Below are 13939 nucleotides of genomic sequence, written 5' to 3'. Positions count from 1 at the left end.
CTATAATACTTCTCCCTATATACAAGAATATAACTACTATAATACTGCTCCTATATACAAGAATATAAATACTATAATACTGCCTCTATATACAAGAATATAACTACTATAATACTGCCCCCTACATACAAGAATATAACTACTATAATACTGCCCCTATATACAAGAATATAACTACTATAATACTTCTCCCTATATACAAGAATATAACTACTATAATACTGCCCCCTATATACAAGAATATAACTACTATAATACTGCCCCTATATACAAGAATATAACTACTATAATACTGCCCCTATATAAAAGAATATAACTACTATAATACTGCCCCCTATGTACAAGAATATAACTACTATAATACTGCCCCTATATACAAGAATATAACTACTATAATACTTCTCCCTATATACAAGAATATAACTACTATAATACTGCCCCCTATATACAAGAATATAACTACTATAATACTGCCCCTATATACAAGAATATAACTACTATAATACTGCCCTCTATATACAAGAATATAACTACTATAATACTGCCCATATATACAAGAATATAACTACTATAATACTGCCCATATATACAAGAATATAACTACTATAATACTGCCCCCTATGTACAAGAATATAACTACTATAATACTGCCCCCTATGTACAAGAATATAACTACTATAATACTGCCCCCTATGTACAAGAATATAACTACTATAATACTGTCCCCTATATACAAGAATATAACTACTATAATACTGCTCCTATATACAAGAATATAACTACTATAATACTGTCCCCTATATACAAGAATATAACTACTATAATACTGCCCCTATATTAAAGAATATAACTACTATAATACTGCCCCCTATGTACAAGAATATAACTACTATAATACTGCTCCTATATACAAGAATATAACTACTATAATACTGCCCCCTATATACAAGAATATAACTACTATAATACTGCCCCGTATATACAAGAATATAACTACTATAATACTGCCCCCTATATACAAGAATATAACTTCTCACAACGGTAGATATATGACACTCATGTGAATTGGTGTGTGTATATCTGCCATTGTGTGTAAGTTTGGCTTTTTTCAGTGATTTTAAATTACTATTGCTCATTTTTGGAATTTGAATATAACTTCTCCTTGCATGCATAGTAATGAAGTCAGAAATTTGCCCGGAGGGAGCTTCTATCGGCGTATACGTCAAACTTACATCATGTGATGATCAACTTAGGCTGGGGAATTTTGGTATTACATGGCAGCCATTCATAGGAATGGTCATCCATGAGATATATGGAGAGCTCGAGTCTGCCAGAGTGGGAGCGGCTCTCTGTTCTGACACATAGAGGGTGGTTCTTCTATGATATATATATAAGATACGGACAGGGCTTCAAGAGACAACCCCTTTAATGCGAAGGTAGTCATTATTAGATTTTTTTGGGGGGGTCGCATAAGAACGCCCCATAATATGTATGCAGACCCCCTGGTACAGCTTCATGCAAGGCTCTGCAGACTGGACGGATGAATAAACAGGATTACTTTCACTGTAGATCAGTCAAGATCAATAAGACTTTCATCCCATGTGACATAAGTTCTGTACAGTCCCGCCGCCACCTCTGGAGTACAGAAAACAAATATAATCTCACATGTCTGGATGTGTGATAATCAGCTCCTAAAAAAGTTGCAAAGGAGAAAAATCCGGTCATATAAGTGACATTCTGGGCGATCCTCGTGATCTGGGACCGTCACTGCCAGGCGTGATACAATTTGTGGTATTATAGGGCTGAGCTTAAAGGGGCTGAATGAGGCGGTAAAAAGATAAAAGACAAGAAATACAATTTTTTTGTAATATTTAAAGGGGGTTCTCCAGGATGATATAAACAAGGCTCCACTTGCAGATCACTCCAGGTATGCGATGTGTTAAAGGGCATTTGCCCCTAAAAATAAAAATTCACCAGTAAATATAAATCCCTGAATTGTACTGTAGTGATAAGTCCAAGTTTTCTATTCAGCTGTTTATAGGTATAGTTTTTGGGGGGCAGGGGGCCTGGGTGACAACTAACATGGCCGCCATCACAGCTCCCACTGGAGTGTCACTCAACCGGCAAATCTGTATTCCTCCACTCCGGATTCTTTCGTCCCTGCCCTTGTCTAGATCTAAATTTACTTTTTAACTTTTTTTTTGGGTGGAAATGCCCTTTAAAGTGAAGGTGTGAAGCCTATATACACTTCCATGTCCTAAAGGGCATTGGGGGTTTTCTTTCTTTTAATACCTACTTATAGCATACAAATAATACCGCCACACAGTGCCAACATACCACCGCCGGCTCCATGACATAAGGCCAGGACAAGTCTCTAGAGAAGAAGTTCAGAACGGTTCATGTGTGATGAGGATGGTGGAGGCCCTTGTCCCGGACCCCTAACCCACCCAAGTAATTCAATGCACTTTATGACAATGATTACAGAAAACAACCGACCTGTAAAGAGGATATCCCATCGACTTACCAGTGGCTCCTGAAGATGGCTAGAAATATAAGTAGGGCCCCCAAGATGTAGCATGCAACGTACGGGGATCCAAAAAACTTGGAGAGCGCTTGCGTGTGGTACTCCCATCTCGCCACCTGTAAGGACAGCAACCAATGTTAAAATAAGTCACATTAGCGGAGAAAGCATTGACTATATCAATGGGCCGCACCAGGTGCCCATTGTTTATTACCCCCCTTATGCCCTAATAAGCTATATGGAAAGGAGTTGTGCAAAGTGGTCAACCCCACATTAGATACCGCTGCTTGATTTTTGCACCAGGGGCATCATGTGACTCGAGTCACCCGGCGGCTGGGCATCGCCCAACAGAAGTTGTATTATTAAAACAAAGCAATGACGATTCTGCAATTGTATCTCCCGCGCCAGGTTTTACGTCTCCGTTTCGCTTATTCCTGTGTACACAGTTGGGAGGTCGCCCTATTTTCAATGTATCAAACAGGGCCAGGCGGCATTTCCCTAGCTACAAGCTGCTTTTGTTTAGCTCAATCTCGGGTATCCAAGCAGATGCCCCAGAAGGCCGGGCACTTGATGCGTCACTCCCGAGTTCCTCTGCACCGTCCCATACAAAAGACACAATGCAGACAATCAGTTCATTTACCTGAAACAGCACAATGACCATTTATCGTAAGAAGAAGGAAAAAAAAAACACACACACACACACACACCCCATAACTAGGAGCAAACAATCCGGGCTGGAGATAGGTGCCCGCTGCGGGTATAGGTGCCAGCTCGCTGTGACGTTAAGACATATCGCTCCCAATCTTATCAATGCTAATGGCTGCACAATAGACAGAGCGTCCTAAGTGACCCCCCTAATAATGCGATAATGAGCCGGAGCGGAGGGAAGAGGCACAAACAACCTCTATCTCCTAATGTGCTGCCCGCCTGAATGAGCACAGATCTGGCACACGGATGGCATGCACTGACCCATGATAGGATTTCTTCAGATAGCCACCAGCTGTGAATAAAGGGCTCGTCCAGTTTTATGCCAAAAAACCTTGGTCATTGTATAACGAAAAGTTCTGAAACTTTCTAATACACTTTGCGCTTCAATTGATCAAAATTTCCCAGATCTCCGCTTGCTGTCATTGAATAGAAACATTCTTGTTGACATTCAGAGGCAGAAAATCTGTTTAGAACTAATACTTCTCACAACTGAGGATTTGTTACAATTGTTTCTAGTCTAAACAAACCTCAATGTGGACTCTAGAGTGATACATTTTACCGCCACTGATACATTGTAGCAAACTATCAGGATAGGAAAGAGATGTGAGCTGCCTGTGTTTAGCTCACAGAGGACAGTCTTGACCAGTGTTTCTATGGCAAGTACCCCCTACTCCAGGGGTCAGCAACCTTTGACACTCCAGCTGTTGTAAGACTATAAATCCCAGCATGCCCTGTCAGCCTTTGGCAGGAATAATAAAGCATTTGGTTGTCAGTGCATGCTGGGAGTTGTAGTTTCACAACCGCTGGCGTGCCGAAGGTTAGTGACCCCTGCCCTACTCAAATAAATTGCACAAAAGTACCACCAAGGCAATGATCGAGGACTCCGCTGCCACCCCCCCCTTATATCATAGGAAAAGAAAAGTGTGAGAATTCTTTAGAGACCCCTTAGGTGTGTACCCCACAGGTTGGGAACCCAGAGTCTAGACCAGTGGTTTCTAACCTGTGGCTCTCACAGCTATTTAGCAACTACAACTCCAAGCATGCCCTGACAGTAGGAGTTGTAGTTGTACAACAGCTGGAGAGACACAGGACTGGGGACCGCTTGCCTTGACTGATACATAGATGCAAAACCACAGCTGTGTAAGCAGAAATATGTCAGGATGAGTATTCAGGCCTTCTTAGCCGACAAGATTGCATCCATTCACTGATTGCAAGAAGAGATCTTGGTAAGGAAGTATATTAGAAAGTAGCAGAACAGAAAATATAAAGTGAGGATCACAGGTATATTAGTCATACACCAAGTTAGGAATGGGCCGCACGGATAATAGTGTGCCACGTGAGGCCGGGCCGGCAGCCCCCTCCTTGTTCTCATACAGGTGTTAGTGTAGATGCCACAGAATTCTATTCTATACGATATATGTAGGTGAAGAAATGATGCAGAGACTCCACATCACAGGTGTGAACGGTACGATTCCCGTAAAAGTCTCGTGCCATATACCGTAATCTTAAAGGGGCATTCCCATTTTAAAAAGCCATGGCATATCGCTAGGCTGTGCCATCAGTTTATGATCGGTGGGGGTCCTACTTCTGGAACCTCAACGGAGAATGATGGCAACACTGATTTAGCACTGTGTCCCGGTCTAAGTTTTTCCTACACAGCGGCGCCCCAGCCATCTGGCTGTGTACGGAACTACAGCACGATCCTGCTCTGCAGAGAATACGAAGGAAAGGACGCAGCAATAAATCAGCGCTGTGGCCCTTTAATTCTCAGGATCGGTGGAGGTCCCAGAGGCAAGACCCCCACCAATCATGATGTGATGGAACATCCTAGCAATATGCCAATCACTTTATAAGATGGGAATACCCCTTTAAGAGGCCATAAAGGGAAGAAAAAGTTTTTGCAAAAGCCCCTAAAACCCCCTCCTTTATACCGGTTTACATTTACTTACTGCCAAAATACTAGTCCTGCTAGATGACGGGATATATACATAGATGGTATAAGCATCATTCTCACCCTGGCAGCTAAATGAGTGAAAGATTTGCCATTCAGGAGCCTGAGAAAGCTGGGTGACAACCCTTGTGAGAGATCTGGTTGCGTTAAATAGCATGTCCCCCTTTGCAACCTAACATTTCTCCAATGCATCTAAAACTAAAAGTGAAGAAACTTTGCAAATAGTTCTGATTAAGAATCTCCTCCCATTTCCTGTATACAGCTACTATGCTGACCTATGTGTCTCCATGGTTACAGACTACAAAAAAACTGTGTATTCTGAACCGGCAATCATGTTACTCCTTCTGTTTGTCTCCTCATCTACGGTCTTTAGGATGGCAGAGCAAGTAAAGAAACACATGACTGCAGGATCTGACTACACAGAATTGGTTTGCAGTCTGTAACCACGGAGACACATAGGTCTGCATAGGAGTGGAATACACAAAACGGGAGTAGATTTTTTTTAAATGAAGACTTTTTGCAAAGTTGATTCATTTTTTTATTGTAGTTTTATTGCAGGAATAAAAGAATGGTTGCCAAACTGTACATCCCTTTTAACATCAGTTTAATTTACAGTAAGTGCGGGGGAACACCAGGTGTTACGGCAGTTCACGATGTTCAGATATGATGTACCAGAGCTGCTCGCTGCGACGTGTACTGTGGGTATTACCCAATGATAAATGTCAGCTGTCTGCGCCGTGGCCCTGAGTTTTGTAGGAAACACCAGGTGCTCCAGATTTCAACATATGTCATTTCTGCCTCAGGTCAGGGTCACATACCCAGCCACTTTCACGTGCCATAGCGTGCCCACCGATCAGCGGGATCTCCTGTCAATCAGACACCACTGACCACATTGCCTAACCCAACAACACGTCACACACAGGACCTCGTAGTGGCTATTAATGAATAATTAGGCTGCAGATATCACCCAGACTGAATGCTGCCGTAGTGTGGATTTCTGACCTTGTCCCATATCGAAAGCCACACAGAGATGCCATCGGACCAAGCACGGGCAAGGAGGTCAAATTGTGGCCAAACAATTCTTGCGCCACTTCTCTGGATAGCCACCATACAATACCAATGGAATCCAAAAAGTTTAACACCTATGGGCAGAAGTTGGATGTTAAGTGGCCAAGCATGAGTTGTTGTTTTTTTATCCCTAAATTTATCAGCGCTCCAATATATTTTACTATATGGCTGTAGGTCAGGGGTCAGCAACCTGTGGCACCGGTGCCACATCCGGCACGTGGAGCATGGTTTGCTGGCACACTTTCCTCTCCCGGAGTCCAGCCCTGTTGTGTGCCTGGCGGCAATAATCCCCAGGAGAGAGAGAGCAGTGCTACATTGTGTTTGTCGCTGCTGAACTCTTGGCAAGCACACAACGCAGCACTGCGCTCACTCCCGGTGCTCAGCCCTGCAAAGACGGAGTTCAGTAGCACTCTTTATAAGAAAAAATTAGCAAAAGTTGGCAGCTCTCCTATGTGCACCCCTTCCCCCAAGCTGGTGTTCAGTAGCTGCAGTCTCTCCTATGTGCACCCCTTCCCCCAAGCTGGTGTTCAGTAGCTGTGGTCTCTCCTATGTGCACCCCTTCCCCCAAGCTGGTGTTCAGTAGCTGCGGTCTCTCCTATGTGCACCCCTTCCCCCAAGCTGGTGTTCAGTAGCTGCGGTCTCTCCTATGTGCACCCACTAAGTTGGTGTTCAGTAGCTGCAGTTTCTCCTGTGTGCAGTTCACCCCCAGTTGGTGTTCAGTAGCTGCAGTTTCTCCTGTGTGCACCCCCTGAGCTGGTGTTCAGTAGCTGCGGTCTCTCCTATGTGCACCCACTAAGTTGGTGTTCAGTAGCTGCAGTTTCTCCTGTGTGCAGTTCACCCCCAGTTGGTGTTCAGTAGCTGCAGTTTCTCCTGTGTGCACCCCCTGAGCTGGTGTTCAGTAGCTGCGGTCTCTCCTATGTGCACCCACTAAGTTGGTGTTCAGTAGCTGCAGTTTCTCCTGTGTGCAGTTCACCCCCAGTTGGTGTTCAGTAGCTGCAGTTTCTCCTGTGTGCACCCCCTGAGCTGGTGTTCAGTAGCTGCGGTCTCTCCTATGTGCACCCACTAAGTTGGTGTTCAGTAGCTGCAGTTTCTCCTGTGTGCAGTTCACCCCCAGTTGGTGTTCAGTAGCTGCAGTTTCTCCTGTGTGCACCCCCTGAGCTGGTGTTCAGTAGCTGCGGTCTCTCCTATGTGCACCCACTAAGTTGGTGTTCAGTAGCTGCAGTTTCTCCTGTGTGCAGTTCACCCCCAGTTGGTGTTCAGTAGCTGCAGTTTCTCCTGTGTGCACCCCCTGAGCTGGTGTTCAGTAGCTGCGGTCTCTCCTATGTGCACCCACTAAGTTGGTGTTCAGTAGCTGCAGTTTCTCCTGTGTGCAGTTCACCCCCAGTTGGTGTTCAGTAGCTGCAGTTTCTCCTGTGTGCACCCCCTGAGCTGGTGTTCAGTAGCTGCGGTCTCTCCTATGTGCACCCACTAAGTTGGTGTTCAGTAGCTGCAGTTTCTCCTGTGTGCAGTCCCCCCCCCCCCCAGTTGGTGTTCAGTTACCCCGTATGCAGCACAGATGGATCTTTGCAAAGAAAGTCAGGGACAAGAGTCACACTGAAATGTAAATTTAATTAACTGATTAATTGGTTTATGTCACATACGTGGCAGCAGTTTTTGTTATATGGCTTTCGTGTTTACATGGCACACTGAGTACTTCATTGTTGATCTTTATTTTTATCGGCATGCCATAAGGTTGCCCACCCCTGCTGCAGGTTATTAAAGGGATATACCCTACAAGAATCGGAATGATTTACCCCATGGCAAACTTCTAATCATTGGAAGCATAATTAAATTGCTAAATTGTAGCCACCTGCAGCCACCACTAGGGGGTGCTCAAGAGCTTAGTGTATACTGATTGATTGTTGAGTTCAATGTATAAACAATATGCAGTAAACTCCCCCTAGTGGTGGCTGCAGTGCATTACTTCCCCAATGACAGAAAAAAAAACACAGAATGCCATGTAATTGCCATCAGTCATGTAATAATTTCAAGCAGATCTGACACATCCATTATGTCCAGCTCAGGTGCATGGTGTATATATAGTATGAGTGATCATTAAAGATCGAACAGATGGAAATATCTATAGGTCTTTTTAATTGGTGCAATAATCCAGCGTCAGGGGCCACGTGCCGGTGAGACATAGGACACATGGATTGGCTACCAGTGCACAATCATTACCCAGCCACGCAACGTGTTGGTTGCCATCTCAGTGGCTGCAAGTTTCCTGCAAAATCCGGTCGGCTCTATAAATATCAGCCGCAAATAATGGCTCAAAATAACTAATTGCCCATTAGGATTCTAATCCTGGAAACACGTGGCTCTGTCCTGGACAGCACATCGCTCCTGTGTCTGGATGGATGACCGATAGTCTCTCGGCACAGCGCAGTAACTTGGCAGTCCTGAGTCACGTCCGTGGCTGAACTTATCTGGTTTGCGGCTGGATGGCCAAGGTCTGGTGGCAGAGGAGCCGGAGCTGAGGTCAGGGTGATGTGTGCATTTCAGAACAAGAACAGACGGATGAGCTGATTACAATGTTATACAGATCCTTCTGTTATTCATGTGTCTGCTGGAACTATGGGTCAGAACTGGTTTATTAAAGGGGTTTTGCCGTTTTATGTAACAAACTCTACCAAATCATATAGACCTGATGTAGATGATGATCGTACTGGTCTCTCACACCGACTCTACGGTGACCTCTGCACCACCAGAGATAAAAATATTGACCCAAGACATCTTAGGTCCTGTTCACACAGAGTTTTTTTGCAGGCTGAAAATTCTGCCTCAAAATTCCGTCCGAATGGATTTTGATCTGCCTGCACGCCCTTTGCAAGCGTTTCTTGCCCGCGGCCATTGAGCGCCGTGGAAAAAAACGCAGCGGTAAAACGCTTTCTCTGCCTCTCATTGATGTCAATGGGAGGTCAGAGACGTAAAAGCCCAGAGATAGGGCATGTCACTTCTTTTTCCTGCGAGCCGGTTTTACCGCTTGCGGGGAAAAAACGCCTCCGCGTGCCATTGAAATCAATAGGAGGCGTTTTCGGCCGTTTTTTGGCACGAGTCAATAAAACGTGTAAAAAAACTCAGTATGAACAAGGCCTAATAAGCAATGGATAATACTATGATTATTATATTTATTATAGACACCAGGGATGATATTATTAACATTATCATATTACGGACGGTTGTCACGGTACCACAATTTGGACTTCGATACCGATACTTTGTGTAGTATTGCGATTCTCGATACCGATACTTTGCCAACAATACTTTTGATGTGAGACACGTGGTGTGATGAATTTTGAACCTGGCCGTTTGAAGTATGAAGTATGCCCTAACAACAGGAGATATGGTCACACAGCCCTGGGGTTCTTCAATGGACCCTGGGCTGTCTGTCCATATATGGTATGTCCCTAGATCGTGTCACAGGGATTCCCTGTGATGCAATCAAGAGGGTATCCCCCTTCTCATTTTCCCCTTGAATGTTGGAGTCAACTTTGATCGCGGAATTCAAGGGAATAGCAGCGAAGATCAGCGGTTTCTCTGATCTACGCCCTTAGAGCGGAAACCATAGCTTTCCGTTTGCATCACTATTGACTTTGATGGTAACGCTTCCGTTGCTAATGATTTCTGTTTATCTCTGTTCTGTAACGTTTCTATTTTTTTGGGCAGAATCAATAGCGTAGTCGACTGTGCTATTGATTCCACCGAAAAAACGGAAACCTTACGGAACAGAGATAAACGGAAACCATTAGCAACGGAAGTATTACCATTAAAGTCAATGGTAATGCAAACAGAAAGCTATGGTTTCCATTCATGGGTTCCCCTGATGGAAAGGTCTGAGAGAACCCATGAACGGAGTCCTGACGAATATGTGAACGAAGCCTTAACCCACTAGAGAGCAGGAATATTATTATTATTATTACTAAAACCTACTAGTATCAAAACTAGTAAACCCTCTAGACACCAGGGACATTATTACTAAACCACTAGACCCCAGGGATATTATTACTAAACCACTAGACCCCAGGGACATTATTACTAACCCACTAGATACCAGGGACATTATCACTAACCCACTAGACACTGGGGACATTATTACTAACCCACTAGACACCAGGGACATTATTACTAACCCACTAGATACCAGGGACTTTATTACTAACCCACTAGATACCAGAGATATTATTACTAACCCACTAGACACCAGGGACATTACTACTAACCCACTAGATACCAGGGACATTATTACTAACCCACTAGACACCAGGGACATCATAATATTCCTGGCATTTAGTGGATTAGTAATAAAGTCCCTTTTGTCTAGTGGATTAGTAATAATCTCCCTGGTGTCTAGGGGGTTTAGAATTATTAATAATAATGATAATATTCCTGGCATCTAGTGGATTCTTAAATCCCTTAGTGACCACCAATACGCCTTTTCATGGCGGTCACTAAGGGGCCTTAAGCTAGGCCGTCGCCTTTTCACAGCGGCCCAGTCTAAGTCCTGCACAGGTGTCCCGTGCAGGCTGGAGCCGGTGCTCGGCTGTCTGGTGACAGCCGGGCTCCTGCTCCAATGACCGCGATTGAAGTTTACTTAGATTGTGGCCGTTTAACCCGTTAAATGCCGCGGTCAATAGCGACCGCGGCATTTAACTTGTTTACAGAGGGAGCTCCATCTCTCACCCATCGGCGGCCCGCAAATGCAATCGCGGGTCTCCGATGGGGTGCCATGGCAGTCGGGGGTCTGATAAAAGCCCCCAGGTCTGCCCTGGGCATATGCCTATTAGGAAGCACCAGAGGCATGTCCTAATAGATTGCCTGTCAGATTTACACTGACAGACAATAATGCTCTGGTACACTAAGTACACCAAAGCATTATAGCAGCGATCTAAAGATCGCATAGTAAAGTCCCCCAGTGGGACTAAAAAAATAAACAAGTAATGTGAAATAAAAATTATTAATAAAAATGACAGTAAAAAAATAAATAAAACCATTTTTTTTCCCAAAAAGTGGTTTTATTTAGTAAAAGTACCAATCAAAACTATGTCTCGTCCCGCAAAAAAAACAAACCCAAAAATCACTACAGTGACGGAAAAATAGAAAAATTATGGCTCTTTGAATGCGACTATAGAAAAACAAAAAAAAATAGCTTGGTCATTAGGGCCTAAAATAGGCTGGTCACTTAGGGGTTAATAATAACACTTATTATTATTATTATTATTATTAATAATAATAATCGTAAATCCCCTAGACACGAGGGACATTGTTACTAATCCACTAGACCCCAGGGACATTGTTACTAATCCACTAGACACCAGGGACATTGTTACTAATCCACTAGACACCAGGGACATTGTTACTAATCCACTAGACACCAGGGATATTGTTACTAATTCACTAGACACCAGGGACATTGTTACTAATCCACTAGACACCAGGGACATTGTTACTAATCCACTAGACACCAGGGACATTGTTACTAATCCACTAGACCCCAGGAAACCATGGTAATTCTATACGAGGCGGTTGCATGTGTGGCAATTGAATGCAGTGACCAAGAAATCAGCGACACGTTCTGAATTATAGATTGCTTGTTTTATTAAAACTCCATCCCCCTCCTCCCCGCGCCAATATGTTGTTCTTCGTGAAACATTACGTCCCAATAACTAGAAAATTGCTGTTTACTGCTGCACCGAGCCCCCAGATCAGACGTTGGGAACATAATAGAAGCCACTTAGACTTTCTGTGAACACCAGCAAAAGTGCAATGTCCTGTATTAATAAATGGCGGGTTGGAAAACGGACCGTGCCCGCGGCCTAAGCTCATCATGGTATAAATGTCTAGTTACAGGAAAGGATGTGCAGATATTCTGAATCCGTGAGCCATGAAGTCTTCACGCGACGGCCGGGCGAACGAAACATAAGTCGCAAATTAGTTTGTACAAGCGTAAGGTAATTATAACGGTGAATGCGGACAAAGAAATCCGTAATGAGGAGATTTAAATCGGTTTTCCTCTGCAGGTCTGTCATAGCACTGACGGGTGCGGGGCTGGGACTCATTACTCGGCCTGGACGTTCAGGCAATGTCTGACCTCCCGGTGCTCGCTGGTAATTGAACAGGGCTGAGTACTCTCCCTACTTAGCGGTACAAACATCCAGTGTTCTCGTCCTATAATTAGTTCCTTAGATACAAGTTCACTAAATAAACCAGACAGTAATTTGTGTGCAGAGCTGTCAAATCCTCGCAAAATAGACGTTAAAGGGGTATTCCGGTCAAATAAACGTGTCACCTATCCACTTAATAGGTGATAAATGTAAGATCTGTGGGGCTCCGACCCCATTCAAAGTCTATGGTGTTGACGGAAACAGCCGAGTGCCATAGACTTTGAATGGAGCGGAAGGGCGCATGCTTGACCGCCGCTCCTTTTAAACTCCTCCTAGACGCAGTTTCTGTCAGTACCATAGTCTCCCCGTTCCAGCGGTCGGATGCCCACCAGTGGATAGGCGATTAACGGGTAACTAAACGTTCAATAAACTTCTGACATGTCAGAAGTTTTGATTGGTGGGGTCTGAGCACTGAGACCCCCACCAATCACTAAGTGACATGTCAGAAGTTTTGATTGGTGGGGTCTGAGCACTGAGACCCGCACCAATCACTAAGTGACATGTCAGAAGTTTTGATTGGTGGGGTCTGAGCACTGAGACCCGCACCAATCACTAAGTGACATGTCAGAAGTTTTGCCTGGTGGGGGTCCGAGCACTGAGACCCCCACCGATGGCTAAAATGAAGCAGCAGAAGCGCTCGTGTGAGCCCTGAGCCGCTTCGTTTCCGTTCGGCTTTTTCTGCAAAGTTTATGTAGCGGAGTACGGGCTCATAGACTTTTTATTGAACCCGTACTCCGCTACATTGATTTCATGAAAAAGCCGAACAGACACGAAGCGGCTCAGGGCTCACACGACCGTAAAAACTCCCGTAATTACGGGCCCATAGATTTCTATTGGCCACGGGTACCTCCCCGTATGCTTACGGGAAGTCTATGGGGCTCCCGTAGTTACATAGTTTGTACGGTTGAAAAAAGACACATGTCCATCAAGTTCAACCAAGGGATGGGAAAGGGGAAGTAAAAAATTTCTACACATAGCAGTTAATATTTTTTTGTTCTAGGAAATTATCTAAGCCTTTTTTGCAGCCTCTCCTGTCCCTGCTGTGACGGCTCCTGCGGTGTCTCCTGTCCCTGCTGTGACGGCTCCTGCAGTGACTATTCCATAGATTCACAGTTCTCACAGTAAAGAAGACTTGTCACCTCTGCAGCTTGAACCTTTTTTTCTCCAGACGGAGGGAGTGCCCCCTTGTTTTTTGAGGGGGTTTTACATGGAACAGGATTTCACCATATTTTTTGTATGTGCCATTAATATATTTATATAAGTTAATCATGTCCCCCCTTAGTCGTCTTTTTTCAAGGCTAAATAGGTTTAATTCTTTTAATCTTTCCTCATAACTTAGATTCTCCATGCCCCTAATTAGCTTCGTTGCTCTTCTTTGTATTTCTTCTCCTTTCTATGAACTGGAGCCCAGAACTGAACTGCATATTCTAGATGAGGCCTCACTAATGCTTTGTAAAGTGGCAATATTACATCCCTGTCCCGCGAGTCCAT

At 44.3% G+C, this 13939-nt stretch overlaps 1 protein-coding gene across 2 annotated transcripts in view; it reads right to left on the bottom strand.

Annotated features, from left to right (window-relative positions):
* The window catches only part of PEMT (phosphatidylethanolamine N-methyltransferase), a 165306-nt gene that overhangs the window by 134074 nt on the left and 17293 nt on the right, over nucleotides 1-13939 (bottom strand). For both annotated transcript variants that reach the window (XM_075830662.1, XM_075830661.1), the window contains exon 3: nucleotides 2525-2640. In XM_075830662.1, the coding sequence (XP_075686777.1) occupies nucleotides 2525-2640 (116 nt within the window). The remainder of the gene's footprint in view (nucleotides 1-2524; nucleotides 2641-13939) is intronic.

Source organism: Rhinoderma darwinii, chromosome 6, assembly GCF_050947455.1.
Source record: "Rhinoderma darwinii isolate aRhiDar2 chromosome 6, aRhiDar2.hap1, whole genome shotgun sequence".
Classification (NCBI taxonomy): Eukaryota; Metazoa; Chordata; class Amphibia; order Anura; family Rhinodermatidae; genus Rhinoderma; species Rhinoderma darwinii.
The sequence above is the reverse complement of the archived record's forward strand: the minus strand, read 5'-3'. Positions and strand labels throughout refer to the sequence as shown.